The sequence below is a fragment of the Panthera uncia genome, chromosome A2 (assembly GCF_023721935.1).
Source record: "Panthera uncia isolate 11264 chromosome A2, Puncia_PCG_1.0, whole genome shotgun sequence".
Classification (NCBI taxonomy): domain Eukaryota; kingdom Metazoa; phylum Chordata; class Mammalia; order Carnivora; family Felidae; genus Panthera; species Panthera uncia.
Window position 1 is genome coordinate 24,839,727 of NC_064816.1, and position 20,257 is coordinate 24,859,983.

At 36.7% G+C, this 20,257-nt stretch overlaps 1 protein-coding gene across 28 annotated transcripts in view; it reads left to right on the forward strand.

The window, feature by feature from the left end:
* SLMAP (sarcolemma associated protein) overlaps positions 1–20,257 on the forward strand; it is a 149,720-nt gene that overhangs the window by 112,638 nt on the left and 16,825 nt on the right. For 17 of the 28 annotated variants that reach the window (XM_049640773.1, XM_049640780.1, XM_049640775.1 and 14 more), the window contains 4 exons: positions 1,287–1,346; positions 6,772–6,852; positions 7,160–7,219; positions 19,505–19,627. In XM_049640773.1, coding sequence (XP_049496730.1) covers positions 1,287–1,346; positions 6,772–6,852; positions 7,160–7,219; positions 19,505–19,627 — 324 coding nt within the window. Of the gene's footprint in view, positions 1–1,286; positions 1,347–6,461; positions 6,640–6,771; positions 6,853–7,159; positions 7,220–19,504; positions 19,628–20,257 lie in introns of those variants that run through there. The other 11 variants (XM_049640787.1, XM_049640788.1, XM_049640794.1 and 8 more) reach the window with 2 other exon arrangements.

The following is a 20,257-nucleotide window of genomic DNA, read 5'->3' on the forward strand; positions in this document are numbered from 1 at the left end:
TTGTATTGTATTGTATTGTATTGTATTGTATTGTATTGTATTGTATTTTAATGTTTATTAATTTTTGAGAGAGAGCGAGTGAGCACGAGCTGGGGAGAGGGGCCAAGAGAGAAAGGGACAATGAGAGAATCTCAAGCAGGTTCCATACTCAGCACAGAGCCTGATGTGGGGCTCGACCCCACGACTGAGGGATCATGACCTGAGACAAAAATAAAGAATTGGACACTTAGTGGACTGGACTGAACACCCAGGTGCTCAAAACGTTGTTCCTTCTTCAAAAACAATGTTGTGCTTCTAGGAAGTGAAATTCAAGAATGGAGTAGAGTAGGACAGAAGATGGGTAGGACAGCTTACATTATACATCTTGTAGGACTACCTTTTAAAAATTATCCAAATCTATTACTTAGACTTAAAGAAAAATTTTTTAAGGAGGCAGGAGCAAATAGTACCACATACTGCAAGGAGCCTGTGCAAAATGAAAATTATTAAAAGGAGCCATGGGCTTTGGAGGTTATAGTAATCTTGGAGCAGTTTCGTTGGTTGGATGGTGGGTATAGAGTCCAAGCTACATTGGATTTGAAGAGTGAAGGAATAGAGAAATGACTTCATATACTGCAAACGTGTAAATTCAAGGAGACCAGCTGGCATACAGGATTAAATAAGGGGATAATTAGAATAGATACCATTCTCAGTGAAGCATAGAATATGAAAATCTGGATTTAAATAAATTATGAAGAAGCTGTATATTATACATTTACAGAGAATCACCTATAGAATGAAACAAAACAAAACAATATTTGTTTTAATATCTTTAAATATTTGTCTCTTCTAAAATGATTCATTTTACTGAAGCATGTCATATATGCATCTGTGCTGAATTGTATCAATTGGGAAACTATTGGCATAACCTAATTTGTATTCTTTATTTAAATACATACTTTCTCAGAATTCCTTTATTTCAACTTCATATCCTTGATTTAAAGAAGGTTTATTTGTTATGAATCCTTTTTAAAACGGTCTAGGCTTTTTGACTAAGGTAAAAACTAATGAAAATAAAAGACAAATTGTCCTCCTGCCCCCAGATTTCTGCATTAATCTGATTGTGCTGTTATAATTATAGTTCGAGTTTTCTTAGTTCTCCTTCCAGCTTCAAGTTTTTGTACAAGCCTAGTCATGGGAGTAATATTATCATCTTTAAATTTGGTCATGGAATGTGTTACACTGCCCCGCTCAGGGAAATGCTACTCGGTTTGGGCTTGGATAGTAACGTTTATTTTCTTTGGCAGAGAAGCTGATCGTCGAGGGGCATCTAACCAAAGTGGTAGAAGAAACAAAGCTTTCAAAAGGTTTGTTTTCTGTGGGTTTTCTGTGGGTTTTGAAAATTATTCTTTTGGACAATAGATGTTAGTGTACATTTCCAAGGTCATAGTATTTTAACCATCAATTTATTTCTTATAGCTCACCAAATGGCAATCCAGTAATGGTATCATATAATATAAAATAGTCGGAGTTCTGTTGTAAGAAGGATATCTTAATTAGAAAGTTTCTTTTTAACTTTTAAATGGGTATATATGTGTGGGGTTTTTTTTTTTTTTTTTTTTTAATGCTTGAAGTAGATTCTTTAGGTAGTAAAAGATTTGTTCTGATCTGTCTTGCTTCTAGCATTATTTTCAGGTTTTGTATTTGATATTTGTTACATTTGATATAAAATTTTAATTAAACACAATGTAAATCTTTTAATGAAACAATGTAAAACAGGTGAAAAATGCTTGCATGTCTGTTTCTGTAATTGTTATACCTTTAACATTCCTTATGAAATTTATATTTTGTTAATTTTCGGCAACTCAATTTGATTTAAACAAAAGTGATTATGTGGGGTCTTCTTATATTTTATGATGAGAGTCTTATAAATTGAAATAGGTTATTCTATTAATTATTTTCTGTTACAATTGTCAGAGAAGAAAAGTGAGTTTTAAAGCATTATATTGTCGAGTCACTTTTATGCATTAGGGAAATTGGTCAAATAAATTTGGTATGATACGCTCATTATTATCATTATCATACCTAAGACTTTCATCAGAAGATACCGCTATAAAATTTATAACTAGGTTCACAATCTTTTTGGCCAGTTAAAACAATGAGTGATAAAAGTTTCAAATACTCTGCTTCAGTACATTTTGTTTTATGAACGTAACTGAATCCATTTCGACTTTTAAAAATATTTAAAAGAAGAATGTTATTTCAAGTATCTGGTGGCTTCCGTTCTGAATTTTGTGCATGACAGATGCCATATTTGGGGAAAGAATGCATAGAATATGCATCACTAATATTGTTCTGGCAAACAGGCATTGGGTTTCAGAGCAATGAACTATTTTTAGTACATGTGGCAATTTATTTCATCTTATTAAAGTGAGATGAGAGCAGATTTCAACATAGCTTTTACTTCACCACAGAAGCACCTAATCAGATGAGTTGAATAGCCAGCACTTGAAGTACAAGGAGAGCCTAAGGGGGAAAAATCAGTGCTTCTTAGTTAAAGAAAAATATCTTGCTACCTTAGTGCTTCTATTTAATACATTCTGAATTAGAATATATTTGCTTGAAATTATATGATGTAATTATTGAAAAAGATTTGTGCCACCTTACATTTGCTTTTGAAACCTGGCCATAGGGGCGCCTGGGTGGCTCAGTCGGTTAAGCTTCCGACTTCAGCTCAGGTCATGATCTCGCAGTCTGTGAGTTCGAGCCCTGCGTCGGGCTCTGTGCTGACAGCTCAGAGCCTGGAGCCTGTTTCACATTCTGTGTCTCCCTCTCTCTCTGACCCTCCCCGTTCATGCTCTGTCTCTCTCTGTCTCAAAAATAAACGTTAAAAAAAAATTTTTTTTTAAAAAGAAACCTGGCCATAAAATATGTGCTGAAAGCTTTAAAGAGCATGCATTTTGATCCAGCAATCCCACTTCTGGGTTTTTATGTTAAGGAACAAATTAGACAGATATGCAAGGGTATTTACATCAATGTTTTAAAGCAAAAAGAGGAAAACGGAAGTGTCCAATAATAAGGGCATTTATTAATTATAACAAGTAAGTCCACACAAGTAATAAAATACATCTGTTAAAATTGATAATATAGACACAAGTTTTACATACCCAGAGATTTTTTTGTCAGCAGTCAACATTTTACAAGCGTTTCTCATGGTTAATGTGCAGAGGTACACTAATCCTTGTAACAAACTAGATAAAATAAGTTACATTTTAAGAATTTCATATCTGGCTATAAAATGTTTCTTTTGGATTTGGCTAAATCGTTTTATTTTAAAATTCTCTCATCAGTGACATTTTTGATAGGATTTGTTCTCTGCATGGAAAATATCAGTTGTGGGGCAGCTGGGTAACTCAGTCAGTTAAGCATCTGACTTTGGCTCGGGTCATGATCTCACGGTTCATGGGTCAAGCCTTGCGTCTGGCTCTGTGCTGACAGCTCAGAGTCTGGAGCTGGCTTCAGATTCAGTGTCTCCCACTCTCTATGCTCCTCCCCTGCTTGTGCTCTGTCTCCTTCTGTCTCTTAAAAATAAATAAAAACGTTAAAAAAAAAAAAAGAAAATATCAGTTGTTAGAAATTGCTAATTACCAGCTGTTACAAGTCTAAGTGTTTCCTTCAGATATTTCATCTAATGCAAAATATAATCATAGGTTGCATGTGCTTTCTATTTAAACCCTAACTCAACTCGTAGTCATTGTGTGTTTACTGTAGTCTTAGGGTGGAAGTGGAAAGAATACTAGTAGATAAAACAGATGGTTTCAACCCCAGGTACTACCACTAACTAGCTGTATGCCCTCCAGCAACTCACTTTAGCTCTTTAAACTTCAGTTTCCTCATGTGTAAAGTAGAATTGACAATATTTAATTGTGGGAATTTAATGAAATATTGCTCACAAAGCAAGAAACATTGTTCTGGTATTCAACAGATGTTTAGTTCTCACTTCCCTTCTTGCTTTCCTTTCCAACTAATGGTTCCATTGGTATAGGAAGTGGTCTCTGGCCAGTGTTTTGCCCATCCATCATAATGTCTTCTCAGAGATACAGTGAAAATAGTCACCTTGCAGACTTTCCAGTTTGGGAACAGTTTTGATATTGGTGTTGGTAGCTATTCTTCTGTTTCCTCCTATATATTATTGGTGTGTATCTTAATGATTAAGTACTGCACAGAAAATCAACCAGTAAGGAGGGTTCGTTCTTTCTTTCTTTCTTTCTTTCTTTCTTTCTTTCTTTCTTTCTTTCTTTCTTTAAGTTTATTTATCTTGAGAGAGAGAGAGTGAAGGAGGGGCAAGACAGAGAATCAATCGCGAACCATAAGATCATGACCTGAGCTGAAACCAAGAGGCAACCAACTGAGCCACCCAGGAGCCCCAGGACTTGCTAATACTAGAAAGTTGGGTGCTGCTTCATAGCTAAAGAATGGATGTTTTAAAAAGAAGGAGATACTCTACTTCTCTTTTTTTGTGTCCTGTGTTTCATTCTTGAGTAGATTTGGTTTGCCTCCACATAATAATTGTAATATCAGGACATAACAGTGATGGACCATAATTTGACTTGCTCAAAACTTTGTCTTCTTACTCAAAGTAGACTTGTGCCTTCAAACATCTGATTTTGGAGCACCTACTATGCACTGTGCACTGTTTTCTGCAATGGGGAGATAGCAGTTAACAAAACAGACAAAAATCCCAGCCCTCATGGAACTTAATATTCTAGTAAGATCTTAATGGAAGATTTGGTCCCACCTTTAATTTTACTTCCCCAGCTAATACTTTAATATAAGATAGAGTTCCTTCTAAGCCAGAAGAATACTTTTGAAAATATAGTCTTCTTGGTTTACCTCAGTATCTTGATCATAAAATTGCCAAGAATTTTAAAATCAGAAGACAGTCATTTTTCTATTCTCCCACAGTCATCCCTGTGTATAGATTAGAAGTATTAGCCTGCCTTGTTTGAGACTGTAACTTTGTGATTAAAACTAGAACATTCAGAAATGTCTGATTATAGCACACTGTGAATGCACCAGAGGTCATAGATTGGATTCCCATGGGCCTCTGTGGTTAGTGACTTCACTTCTAATCTAAGCTCTGTGTCTCTCAGCAGTTGGCCTCGGACTAGAAATGGCGGTGAGAAAAGAAGCAAGAGTCTTCTTGCAATCTGTCACCTATTTCACAAATTAAGCCACCAATTCTAAGGATGTTCTTAATGAAATGGTCATAATAAGTTACATTCTAATATTATTAAATATATTTTAATATTAATGGTTTTTGATGTTTCTGATTACTTTCAAAATGGAAAATATCTCTTGATTTAGTTGATTATAAAATAATATAATTTTTTCAAACGATGTATGACATTATGAAGTTAGAAAGTAAATATCTGCCATGACCCTACCTTCAGATATGATCATGAGTATCTCTGTTGTAGATCCTTCTAGACTTCAATAAATATGCACAACTGAAAATTCATAGCTAAATGTATAGCTATTTTCAATCTTAATGGGGTCATATTATACACTGTTCTTTAGCAACCTTTATTTTTACTTAATAGTAAGGAATATATCTTGAATGTTTTCCATTCCATAATGAACAATGCTGCAATGAACATCCTTATAATACTATGTGAAGTCTTTTTTCCTTAGAAGTACTAGAAGTAGATATGCACATTTAAATGTTTGGTATGTATTACCACAAACAGTATAGCCAACAGCATAACATTATAAAAAAATAATCATATGCCCAGGGAATGTATAATCTAACTAAAGAAATCAGATACATATATACACATAGAATATAAAATAGAACATGATTAATTACAAAATCATATGACACAGAGAAGCTGCAATAAAAAGGAGCAGCATGATGGAGAAATGAAGACTTTGTTAGAGGTATTGGGGCTTAAGCTGCATCTTAATGAATAGGCCAAGTAGAATGGTCATTGAGTTTAGCAAAATATCAACTCAAGCAAAGAGTTAGAGGTCGTAGTGAGCTGGCATGTCTCAGCCCTGTAAAGAGGCTAGCCTGACTGAAACAGAGCTCATGTGTGAATTAATGCAGAGACCAAATTATAGCTAAATCCTGGGATATAAAACTTGGCTGAGGCCTTGTGGAGAACGGGGAAATGACCATCTCTGTAAATGCTATTCAAATGCACACCATAGAACACACAGATGTGCCATTAGAGATAAGGATCTAATTGCCGGTCATCTTTAATAACATTGGTGGGCTTATAATTAGGATTTTTGAGAGCAATTTGTTGAAAACAGGGCTTGAGATATCTTCATTGGATCAGGCAGCACAGCACTTGCAAATAACCCCAAAACTTGGTATAACTATTGCTCAGGCAACCTAACTAGTGTTTTTATATAAGAGAGCCATTTCCTTTCATCATCTTCAAACAATGTCCACATCGTCCTGGAACTTTGCTATATTTGTTGCAGTTCTCTGCATACTTTAGCAAAGCTTGCTTCATTTTTGTTTCTAGTTGGCCAGTGGACAGCCTTGACAAAAGCCCCAGCCCTCTGCACAGCAGACACGATCCACATTATAATTTAATATGAGCCACGTGTAATAACCAGCATTCCATTTTGAAGTGGAGTGGTGAAGAAGTAAGAGAGGCAGTGACCTCAGTTAATTTTAAAAGTATTTTGCATATCAGTAGATTTAGAGCTCTCAAAGCCTAAGGTGGTTTTATTGATATAGTTGTAATGAGATTCTACTTTTATTTTTTTTCTTGGTAGAAAACCAGGCAAGAGCAAAGGAATCTGATTTGTCGGATACTCTGAGTCCAAGCAAGGAAAAGAGTAGTGACGACGCTACAGGTGAGTTGTAACGACACTACAGGTGAGTTGTAACGTAGTGTTTGCAAATCTACAGATATTATTATCACTGTCTGAGCAGTTTAGGTATGCAGGTTAATGTGAGTGGAGATTTCAAAGTTTGTGTTTGGGGGAAAAGGCAGTCTCCTTCCGTTTGTGGAGATACTCCCTTGAACCTTGGATATATTGTTAAAATTACTTTCACCTATCCAAATACAATACCTGTATAAATTTCACTTACTTATTTTGATAGTTATAGCTTGATGATAGAGCTGATTACTGTTTGTAATTATCTTTCCCTCCCCTGCAGACGCCCAAATGGATGAGCAAGACCTAAATGAACCTCTTGCTAAAGTGTCCCTATTAAAAGGTACTTTAACATGTTTTTATAACATTTTAAATCAGAGCATCAGATTTACCACAAAATTGCATGTCTTATGTGAAGTTTTAAGTTTAGTTAAAAGATTAAGACAGGTTCTCTAAAGTAGCAGGAACTAAAATTTAAAATGTTGGTGTTGGTGCCCATGCTTCAAATGAAAATACTTCAATTGTAAAATAATTTGGATCAATCAAGGTTATGAAGGGCAGAGTGGTAAATGGTAGGAATATGAAATGCAGCTGTGTTTTTTTTGTGTTTACCTTTATATTGCTGAGAGAAGCTCATTACCACCTTTAACATAAATTAGAAAGAGAAGAAAATATTAATGTTCTTGAAAGAATTACCTGTTTTCTCTGTTGTCATATGGTAACAGTTGTAAATTTCCTCATTTTCTGGCCCTCATCCTCCAGTAAACATCCCCAGGTTCTTAGGACAGTCTTCTAGAAATTTTAGGTAGGCCTAAGATAAGCAGTGCATGTAATAAACTTTCACTCATATCACTTCTAAATGAGAACCACATTTATTTCTTGATATTTACTTATTTAGACTGATAATAATAGTAAATAAGTCAACATTTATCGAAGTGTTTTTAAAATAAAGTGCTTTGGGTGGCCTACTGATAAGTTTGTGATTGTCACCATATAGTGTCTTTTATATTGCCTTTTGTATACAGGATAAATTGACATATAAGTTCAGCCCACTGGACTAACCGTAGGCAACCGTCTGGAATGAGCAAAAACAGCCTGTGGAAGTTTCTCTGTGTAGAGATGCTTATGCTTCTGGCTGGGCTTTTAAGGAATCTCTTAGTCCAGACCCTGGGTTTTGGATTATATAAGGAGGCCTTAGTTTCACCCTATATGACCCTGCTGCTGGCCTAGTTGTCAGTGATAGGAATTAACAAAGAGATTACCCAGATTCTTTTAGAGATCCTTAATCTGGGCATCCTGGCCTTCTCTCTTCTTCCCCCTGGATAGTAAAGCTCGCATCACTCTTTGAGGTACCTCTGACTGAATTCCATTACTAAGGGAAGCTCTGAGGATTACTGGCCCAGGCAGCACAATTGTCAACCTGTCTTTCAGTACAATCATAGTTTCCAGTACTTTTCTGGCACTCTTACTGATCTGCACTCTTCCCAGGTGACCTTTGGTGTTGATGAGGCATGCTTTTTTTTCTAGCGTTGTAGTAATAAGTCTGAGTTAATGTTTGCATAGTCTAGAAGTCTCATCTTGGAGCATTTCTGATTCTTCTCAGAAATGCAATACTGTTGCTGTGTAAACTGTTACTGATGCTCAAAAACTGCCGGAACCCCTGGGCCTTTGTGGGAGCATAGAGAAACAAGAGTAATGAGCACCTGTCATACAAAAGTAGCTGTTTTACGGTCTTTTTTACTATAGAAATCTCCCAGAAATCTTTTCAGCAGCCAAGTGCAGATTGATTTATAAGTAACAATTATGCTTGTGTTAATTATATTCAACTGTTACTAGTGCTCTTGTGATTTTATGTGTCAGTCTGTTTTATATTTTACTTTTATCCTGTTGCCTACCACAATGCCAGATGTTCAGTTATTTGTTGATTGAATTAACAATAGACCTCTTACATCAAAGTTATAAAACCACAGAGCGTTAGGAAAGTGACACACTCTACCTAAGAAGTTGAGTCAGAGAGCTCTGGGTTCAGTCCCAGCTCCGCCATTTATTTGTAATTTGTCCTTAGGCAAATTGCTTACCCTCTTTGTGCTTCAGTTTTTTTCGTTTGTCAAATTGAAATTTATTGTGAGGATTAAATGATATAATGCATGTAGATCACTCACCATGGTGCTGGGAACATAACCTGTTAAGCATCATGATGAAGACACTGCTAATAATGATGTTGGTGATTGACAAAAGCAGACCTATGTGTTAAAGAGTAACTTTTCATTAATTGAATAAGATTATGGGGTTTAAAAAATATTATTTTCTACTATATCTTTTAGGGGAAGCAGTTAGTGGTGATAAGCCTAAATGGTTGTTTTTCCATTGTTTCTCTTTTGTAAGACTTGTATAATTTCTTGAAAATAATATATCCACTGGCACCTATTAGAAGCACTTGGGTTATGGTTGATTGTATGTGGTTATGCTTTGTAATCTCTATGATTAGGTTTAGTGGGCTGACGGAACTTTTCTCTTAAATGAAAAATATCAATTATTAAGCCATAGGGTTAACCTTGAGAGTTGTACAAAGTAGTACAAAGTAGTTGTCCTTTTTTTTCCTCATTGAACCCCTGTGCTTGACTTTTTGAACCGCTGTTCTTGTTTTTGTTTCTTTTCAATTTTTTTTTAATGTTTATTCATTTTTGAGAGACAGAGTACAAGTGGGGGGTGGGGGGCAGAGACAGTGGGAGACATAGAATCTGAAGCAGGCTCTAGGCTCTGAGCTGTCAGCACAGAGCCCAATGCGGGGCTTGAACCCACAAACCATGAGATCATGACCTGAGCTGAAGTCAGACGCTTAACTGACTGAGCCGCCCGGGCACCCCTGAACCACTGTTTTTAAATTTTATTCTTTCCCTTCCAAAAAAAAAAAAAAGGGCCAATCTTGATTTAGAATTATAATGTGCTACCTTTCGTGTTAATCACCTAGTATGAGGAAGAGAATGAAATAGATCAAATATTCACCATGAGATATAAATAAAATGAGGATAGCAGTAGTGCCTTTTTCCTGAAAATTTATTTTCAACCAATTTATGACATTTTTGAGGGAGAAATAAAGATGTGACTTGAACCACAAGTTTCTGTATGTTTAATCGTTTCCCCAAAAAAGGTAAAAAGAAAACCAGAATTCAGTCTAAGTAGTATCTAATGCAAGTTTGCTCTATATAAAGAACTATGCCAGGGACTTCAGTGGTTTTAAACTCTGATAAGACTGTCCTTGGGGTTTGAGGAGTTTCTAGTCCAATTGGTGATAGGAGAGGTATAGATGATAAGCTGCTTCCTGGTTTAAGGACAGAGAAAGAAAGAATGGGCAGTTTTTTTGTTCCTTTTTGTTTATCTTGGAAGATGGGCAGGAAAGGCAATTTGAGCCTCATGAAGGAAGTATCATTTGAGATGGTCCTGAAAGTGTGTCATACACATATGGCCTGTTCAGTGACAAAAACTGAGTCCTGAATCTGGTTGGGATTCTAGATCCAACTGCCAACTTGCAGGATGTGTAAAGAACTAGGGACATTACCTAAATGAGGTGCTGGGGATACAACAGCGAAATCCAGAATGTGGAGAATTTTCTAGGACACACAAAAGTAAATTGCAAGGTTTGTGGATAAAAAGGAAAGGAGGATTGGGAAGCCTATGAATTAAAAGAGATATAAGAGATATGTCAACTAAATGCAGTGTGTGAACCTTGTTTGGAACTTCATACAATCCAACTCAAAAAGAATTTGAGACAGTGGGAAAACTTTAATACTGACTAGATACTTGATATTAAGGAATTGCTTGTTATTTGCAGTGTGGTAATAGCATTACAGTTATTTATTTTTTTGTTTTTCTTTTAGAGATCTTTTTTGTTTTTCTTACCTTTCTTATCTATCGAGATACAGATTTTTTTAAGCGGGTATGATTATAAGAGAAGATCGAGATACCTTCTTAGACAAAGGGAATATTAGAAACCACAAGCTAGATAATTTGGGTTGGGTTTGACAAGTACAATTAAAGTTTGTTCACATAATCATTTGAGTGTTTTGTAGATTGCAGTGATTCTTTTGGCAGAGTTCTATAGCTTCTAAGTGCAGAAATGATATGATGAGACCTGTATTTTGGGGCGATTTGTTGGATGAACTGGAATAGGTAGAGGCTGGAGGTAACGCAACCAGTTAGGAGGCTTAGGTAATCATTGAGAGTATGAACTAGAATGCCTGCTGTGAAAATTTAAACAAAGAACAAAATCCAGTTTGGGTCCCTGTTCTTGTCTTTATCATCTTTCCTTCAGTAATCTTACCTTGAATCTGTAGTCCTAAGGAACTGAATATGAAAGATAAATGGAAGTTAGATAGAATTCCAGCATTTGACCCTGAGTTACTAAAAGGATGGTAGTGTTATTAACAAGAATATTATTTCTGGAAGAAGAGATGTCTTGTGAGAAAAGTGATGGTTTAAGTTTGAAACATCACTTCCTGTTCGCATCATTGAACAGAGAGGGTGACCTGAACACAGATTCTGGTTTGCCTGGAACCATTTATGCCCATGGTCCCAGCACAATTATTAAAAGTGCTTCCTTTCACATTCAGAGGTGCTCCAGTTTTGTATTGTCATCCAAGGAACCAGAAATGCAGTTGGAAGTGCAAGACAGAAAGTAGGGCCAGAAAGTCATTTTCACTTATTTCTGAGATATTTATTGACCCAAGAGATACAGAGGTACGACACATGAGGAGGCTGCAGTCATATGGAGGAAAGAGATATGTTGATAGTATAGTAAATGTTTTAATGGGTGTGGTAGAAACTTTGGAGAGCACAGCTAACTTCCTGGCTAGGGCAGGGTTTGGGTAGAACAGTAGTCAGGATAGGCTCCCTAAATGAGGTGGTTGAAGATAAGTCAGAGTATGCCAAGAAGGGAAAAGGAGCCATGCATTTCTTTAAAATACCGCCTTCATTTACAAGTAGAAATAATGTTTAAAGTCTGAATAACATCTGTCAGAGACAGGGAAGTGTACAAGAACACAAGTGTGATGGAGCACAGGCTATGTGGCACAAATGTGATGAAAGGTAAGACTTGGTCAGAAAAAAGGCAGTAACGTGTTTGGGAATTTTCTGCATAAGAGAATTGGACCATTATAGCAGGGAGAACTTAAGGAGAAAGAAAGGGACAATGGGGAGGATGGAGGAGCCAGCAAAAGAACCAGTTGTCAAGAACCCGGCTGGTCAGAAGGAATGGCAAAGAAGCGAGAACCGGCAGTAAAAGGATGCTGCCAAACTTAAATTCATAGTTAGGGTGCCACCTAGGACTATCTCACATGGCTGCACATACTTATGACGGAAAAATGATCTTTCTGCACTGTGATGGTTATTCTCATCAACCAAGCCTGCAACTGCCAGACCTTCCAAAGGGACAGCAGTCGTAGTAGAAAGAGGGCGCATTCACCTGGCCAGCTGCCTCAGCCAGATCACTTCTGTTAGTTGATGAGGTAACTATCATGGCGTTGAGGCTACGTCAGCCTTCAACACACACATGCAAAATAGAACTTGGGAAGAAGTGCTTTGATTTGGCCCTTTTCCACATGATCCGGAGTATCTCAACCATGTTTAAAGCAAAGGTCAGGTTTTAAATCAAACCTCCAGAATTTAAGTTTAAAACCTCTAAGTTAAAACACCAAATTCAGTTGAGGATATCTTGTCTGTATTCTGTGTGCCAGGGCTGATTCATTTCGTGGGTTCTTCTATGGTGTGGATCTCTTTACAGAATTTAGCCTTAGTCTAAGAAAAGCTGGCCCCTAGCCCAGACTACATACACCAGGCAGTTCTAAGGATACACTATTTATGTGAAGGAGAAAACAGATTCTGTTAATCTTTCCACTTTATCATGGTTTCCACTTTATCATGGACATTACCTAAATGAGGTGCTGGGGATACAACAGCGAAATCCAGAATGTGGAGAATTTTCTAGGACACACAAAAGTAAATTGCAAGGTTTGTGGATAAAAAACATTTATTTCTGCTTGACTTGCACATCTAAATAAAATGGATTTGGCTTAGAAAGGCTTTCACTTATTTTCAGCTAAACACTTTCCACCAGTCCTCATCACAACACTTTCCCCAAGATTGTGAAGTAGCTTCATACAAAAAATCCCTTCCTGTGACAAAAGTAAGGCACTATGAGAGAGGATCCAAGCCATAGTAAACTAATAATGCATTTTCCCACATAACCATATGAAATACAGTGTGCACTTATCAACCTTAGCAGAAAAAGATATGCTTATTGGTCTTTGATAAAAAAAATTGGCACTTGGTTTTCTGTAAACAGGATCTGTACAGTACTTACTTGACTAGTTTGAATATAGTCTTTGTGTATATTATATTATATTATATTATATTATATTATATTTAATTTGTAAAGATTTTTGATCAGTATCTTCAACTTCTATGATCAAACACTATGTAGAATTTGTACGTGTCCATTATTTGATACATGGCATCTTATTTGCTCTAATTAAAATGCCGATCTTTTTTCCTATGTGGTACAAAGAAATAATTTGCAAATAGTAAATCCCTTGTTAGCACAATTTATTAATGTGTAGATTATATTTAGTTTTCTGAAACATAATTACTTAACATAAAATCTGTTCCATTGTTTTTAGTTTAAAAAACAAGTATTAGTTTTGTTTCACAACATCACTGATCAAGGGAATTGTTCTGCTGCAGACAAAAACTGTCTGCTTTAATAGACCTTAAAGATGGATTATATATGATTCTTCATTTATAAAATGAAATAGTTCTCTAGTTATTGTATTAATTCATATATGATTATTATGTTTATTTTTTAAATCTACACATTTTAGATGCAAATCTTTGGTTACCTTGTATATCATTAATCAGATAGTTAAGTGCCCATTGTATGTCTAGCATTGTATTAGATGGAGTATATAGTATTTCCATAGAGTATGGAGCATAAGTGTGAAACATATATGCATTTAACATGCGTTACTAAAAGGAAATCCCTGATAGGAACCCTCTTATTTCTGAAGAAAAAATAAGAGTTGGTTGTTAGGAATGGATGCTAATTAAAGCTAATTTCTGCGATATAACTAAGAAGTTACCATGGAAAGACAATTGGATTAGAGTGAGAATTCTAGTCCTCTCTCTACCACTTCCCAGATGTGTAAGCCATTTCAGATCTCTGGACTTTTATTTCCTCATTTGTAAAATGAAATGAGTAGGTCTCTTCCAAACTTTTATATATCTATATGGGTTCATGCTCCTTTAAAAAATGAAACTAGGGGTGCCTGGGTGGCTCCGTCGGTTGAGGATTTAAGTCTTGATTTTGGCTCAGGTCATGATCCCAGAGTTGTAGGATTGAGCCCCACATTGGACCCTGTGCTGAGTATGGAGCCTGCTTGGTATTCTTTCTCAGTCTCCCTCTGCCCCTTCCCCATTCCCACACTCTCTCTCTCTCTAAAATTAAAAAAAAATTTTTTTAATGAAAGAAAATGCTATTGAACAATTAAGAGAACTTGTAAGGAGCTTATCAGTTTGCTTAGGTTTTACTATCAAGCTCTTGAAATCAGGCAAGAAACCACTGTGCACTAGGAGTTAGATGTCAGGGGGTTAGATGCAGAAGCTTCAGCCTGGGCTTTAAAGGATGGGCAGGCTTGGAGGAGTAAAAGAGAATGCATGAGCAAAAGTGTGTGAGGAAAGTAGTCATGAGGCAGAGCTACTAAGGAGACTAGTAGGGATTGAGTATATTAGTGACTAGTGGAAAATAAGTAATGACTGGATTGTGGAGAAATTTAGAAGTCAGATAAAGATGTCTGCACTTGATACAAAAGAAAGTCAATATAGGTTCTTGATCTAAGTAAGGGAATTGCTTTAATATCCCCGTGTAGGATAGAATGCAGAAGGGCAGGAAAGGTTAAGGGCAAGAATTTGGACAGAAATAATTGGTGCTTATTCTAAGATTGTAGCATTGGGATTGGTAATTTCATTTATCTTTTTTAATTATGAAAAATTTCAAACACAAGAAAAGTTGAAGAGTACCAAAAACACTCATATATTTATGATTCAACAGTTGTTAGTGTTTTGCCACATTTTCTTTATTTTAATTTTTTTCTTTTTTGTATGTATATGTAGATATGTGTTTTTAGAAATGCTTCTTTTAACTTTTTATTTTAGTAAAGTATTTTTAAAGTTTTAAGTGTATTTATTTATTGAGAGAGAGAGAGAGCAAGCATGTGGGTGGAGGAGGGGCAGAGAGAGAGGAAGAGAATCCCAAGTGGGCTCCACACTGTCAGCATGGAGTTCGACATGGGGCTCAGTCTCACAAACCGTGAGATCATGACCTGAGCCGAAATCAAGACTTAAATGCTTAACCAACGGAGCCACCCAGGCACACCTTAACTTTTTATTTTAATACAGTTTCAGACTTAAAGAAAAGTTATAAGAATAGAACAAAGAATTCCATGTACTCTTCATCCAGATTTCTCCAAATGTTAACATTTCACTGCATTTGCTGTTACCACTTTACAGGATTTGATTTATCCATCTCCTTCCCTCCTCCATCCACCTTCCTCTCTCTCCCTGACCGATTGAGAGTAGATTGCAGACCTGCTAGCCTTTACTCCTGAATACTCCAGTGTTTATTTCCTGTTTCTCTTACATAGCCACCATGTAACTTTCACAGTTAGGAAAGTAACATGGATATATTACATGATCACATTCACAGACCTTATTCACACACATCTTGTCAGTTGTGTCAATAATGTCTTTTATAAAGAAAAATAATGTCATTATAAGAGAATATCTTGAGTCATACATTATATTCAGTATCATGTGTCTTTGTTCTCCTTTAATCTGGAACAATTCCTCAGTCTTTGTGTTTCGTCACATTGACATTTTTGAAAAGCACGGTTATTTGTGCAATGTTCCTCAGTAATAACATTGGACATCATATCAAGTGACAACTGATGTTGAATTGTTCTGTCACTGGTGATGTTAACCTTGTATACATATCCTGTTACTTCTCAACTTTTATCTACTTAGTGGTAGCATCTACTGAGGCTTCTTGCCTGAATCAATTATTACTATAATAGTTGCCAAATAGTAATTTCCTAATTCTCATTCCTTCTACATTTGTCAGCTGGCTTTCTAATATAAGGAAGAATTTTCTTCTCTTCCCTTCCCTCCCTCTCTTCCTTCTTTCTTTCCTTCCTTCCTTTACTTATATCATTGTGACATCATGGACTAATGTGTTATTCAGTGGCTTATAACCTCTCTTTGTCATTATTTGTTTTGATGCTCACATTGTCCCATGTTTGGCCAGCGGGAGCCCCTTGTATCTTTTCAACATGAACCAACCATTCTTCGAACCCTTTCCTACTTTCTGACCCAAAAGATGTTTTACGTTCATCTTGTACTTTCCTACCCTTAGCAATGAAATCAACAATTTCTCCAAAGAGCTCTAGTTCTCTTTCAGTGGAGAATAGTATTTAGAAACTAAGATCTGAGTATTTGGTGTGTTCATTGCTTCTAGGCCCACTCAGCAGACATTTAAGAAATAGATGTACACACATACTTATGCCCACACATATGTGTATGTGTATAAATACAGCCTCACGTACCTGTATTTATTTCTACATCTGCATTTGTCTACACATTCAGATCTATTTGAGTTCATACTCTAATTCGTACCCTCCACCACAGGATTAATTTTGTTTTCCCTGTTTCCATATCTTTAATTCTATTCTCCAACGATGAGAAACCTGGCTCTCTTTATCTACAGTATTTATTTGATCACTTTTAGAATATACAAAAAGCAGTTTCAGAGGTACTAATCAGTGCTTCTGTGGAAGAGAAGTCTACGTATAGATTTGTTTGTTCTTGGTTATCAAATTATTAAGATGGAACAGTAGTTCTCAACGTGGAGCAGTTTTATTCCCAGAGGGACGTTTGGCAATATATGGAAACGTTTGGTTAGTACAACTCAGAAGGAATGCTAGTGGCATCTAATGAATAGGGACCAGGGAAACTACTAAACATCTCACAATTGGCAGCTCTTTCTGCCCATGGATCCTGTCCCTGTGCTTTAATAAAATCACCTTTTTGCACCAAAAAACAAAACAAAAACAAAAACCCATGTCACAATCCACAGGACAGCCTCCTGAATAAAGAATTATTCAGCCCCAAATGTCAAAAGGGCTAAGTTAAAAAAAAAAAAAAAAAACACAAACAGTGGCACATGGTTGGCTCAGTTGGTTGAGCATCTGGCTCTTGATTGCGGCTCAGGTCATGATCTCACAGTTCCTGGGATGGAACCCCACGTTGGGCTGTGGAGCCTGTTTGGAATTCTGTCTCTTCTTCTCTGTCTGCCCCTCCTCCTCCCTCTCTTTCTCTCTTTCTCTCTCTCAAAATAAATAAAATATAACTTAGGGGTGCCAGGGTGGCTCAGTCAGTTAAACATCCAACTTCAGCTCTGGTCATGATCTCACAGTTCCTGAGTTCGAGCCCCATGTTGGGCTTGCTGCTGTCAGTGCAGGGCTCACTTCAGATCCTCTGTCTCCCTCTCTCTCTGCCCCTTCCCCACTCTCGTGTGCTCTATCTCTCTCAAATAAACATTTGAAAAACAAATAAATAAACTGGGGCGCCTGGGTGGCTCAGTCGGTTAAGCATCCAACTTCAGCTCAGGTCATGATCTCATAGTTCGTGGGTTTGAGCCCCATATCGGGCTCTGTGCTGACAGCTTGGAGCCTGGAACCTACTTTGGATTCTTTGTCCCCTTCACTCTCTGCCTCCCCCCATCTCGTGTGTGTGTGTGTGTGTGTGTGTGTGTGTGTGTGTGTGTGTGCGCGTGCGCGCACATGCACACTCTCAAAAATAAATATTAAAAACTTTTTCTTAAGATAAAAAATAGATAAATAAAAATAAAATTTAAACACACACACGCAGAGAACTAAGAAATTATCCACTGAAGGATTTTATGTAGTTTTTGGTGTGTGTGTGTGGTTTTTTTGTTTTTGTTTTTTTTTTTTTTGCTAACCCACTTGAAAATAACGTGCAGGCGTCATGACACATCCCTCCTAAATACTCCTGACAATAACGACACTGTCCTACGTAATGACAAATCCAGAGATGGGCAGCTGGGACTTTTGCAGACTCTAATGTGTGGTGTTAGAAGAGAAATTTTGTAGTTGCTGTGACAGTGCTCCTGCCAACTGGAAAATCTCTCTCTGTTTACATGCCTCCCTCTTTACCAAGAGACCATTTGAAGGAGGAATTGATAGGTTGACTAGAATAAATGAAACCAAGCTCAAAATTACTTTTCCCTGCAGGAAAAAGTAGGATATAGTCTAGGAGTATGAAAATATGGGTATGTAACATCTAAGACCAGCTGTAATCATATTGTAAACTTTTATTTTTAGCTTTTTTTTTTTTTTTAAGATTTTATTTTTAAGTAATCTCTATACCCAACCTGGGGCTCAAACTTACAACCCCGATGCTTTACCAACCAAGCCAGCTAGGTGCCCCTCTTGGCTCTTTTTTTAGTAGTTATGCCTGAGCTACTTGTAAGCCAAAGTAGTAGTCAAATAGAATGCACTAGAAGAATATGGTCTAACTGATAATATACTTATTTCAGGCAGTGTTCAATAGCAGAAAATTTTGGGGCACCTGGGTGACTCAGTCAGTTAAAGCATCCAACTCTTGATTTCAGCTCGGGTTATGATCCCAGGATCGTGAGATTGCCCTGTTTCGGGTTCTGCTCTTACAGCACAGAGCCTGCTTGGGATTCTCTCTCTGCTCCTCTTCGTTCACACTCATGTGCTTTCTCTCTCTCTCTCTCTCTGTCTCTATCTCTGTCTCTGCTCTCTCTCTCTCTCTCTCTTACACACACACACACACACACACACACACACACACAAATAAATAAACTTTAAAAAAATTGCAAAAAATTTTAATACGGTAAAAGATGAGCAGAGTGACGAGAGGAAAGACATTAAAGGACGGGGCATATTTGAGACGTAATGCTGGATCTAATTTATTTTGATAAAATCATTTAGATCACATCATTTAATTATTGAGTAGGTATTTGTTGTGTGTGTAGCATTGGGGAAATACTGATGACAAAGTGAGAATGGGTGGAGATTTCTTCTTATGTTTCCCACAACTGGGGAAATAATGCTAAAATACTTTTTCTTGAAGAAAAGTTTGTTTTTGTTTTCCATTTCCAGTTCCAAGTGAAATTTTACTGACTTGTTATCAAGCAATTTCAAAATAAAGAAGACTGGCATTATGCCCATCTTACTGAATGTCAAGCCTTACATGAGCTCTACATGAGTGAAATGTATAACTTAGTATATATTAATATGTTTTATAATACCATTGCTATGAATTACTAATATATATTTAACTGTACTTGTGTTCTTTGTCCAGGGCAAAATGACTAAAATGCTTAATATAATTTGCTTCTAAATTTTACTTAACTTAGTTGTGCTATGTTCTTTAACTGTGCATGTCTAAACATGAAAGAGATGGCTAATACGTGGATGTAGAGGTTATAGTGTGATACTGACTCTTGCTTTTAAAATAAACATATTTTTGTCAGATGACTTGCAGGGCGCACAGTCAGAAATTGAGGCAAAACAAGAAATTCAGCATCTGCGCAAGGAATTGATTGAAGCCCAGGAACTAGCTAGAGCAAGTAAACAAAAATGCTTTGAACTTCAAGGTGAGATCAAGATTACTTTGATTCTTTAGGGGACGTGGAAGCAATGTGATATCACTGAATCCAGAGGCGTGGTATCTTGTTCCAGACCCACAGCGTTATTGGATATGTGATCTTGGAACATTCACTTACCCTCCCTGAACTGGTATTTCAGATCAATAAAGTGGGGAGAGGCCCTGTTGCTCTACTTCGTTCACATTGTTGATGTGAAGATCAAGCAGGATCTGTACCAATAAAAGATCTTAACAGTTGATTATATATTAAGTACAACAAAAGGAAAAAACATCATGTATTTCACTTTCAAAGTTTTAGTTACACCTAATGTTGGCTCCTCAGTAGAAGATGAGGGAAGTTTACATTCCCTGTGATTTTATAGCGTATTCTTCAGTAAATGGGAGGAACCAGGCAAGATAAAAGTATAGAATCTCTCGCTGTGTCCCGACCACTTTCTTTTCTAGTAGTTTGCTTATCCATAGTGTCATAGGCCGGTGGAGTCATAACTGTTACTCTCCAGAGCTTACATTTCCGTATCTTTCGCAATAACTACCTAGTTGCAGTCACTAGTATCTTAGAAAGTCTTAGCAAAACAAAGAGAAAATAAGTGGCCTGTGGAGTCCTCGTTGTTCTCTAAGA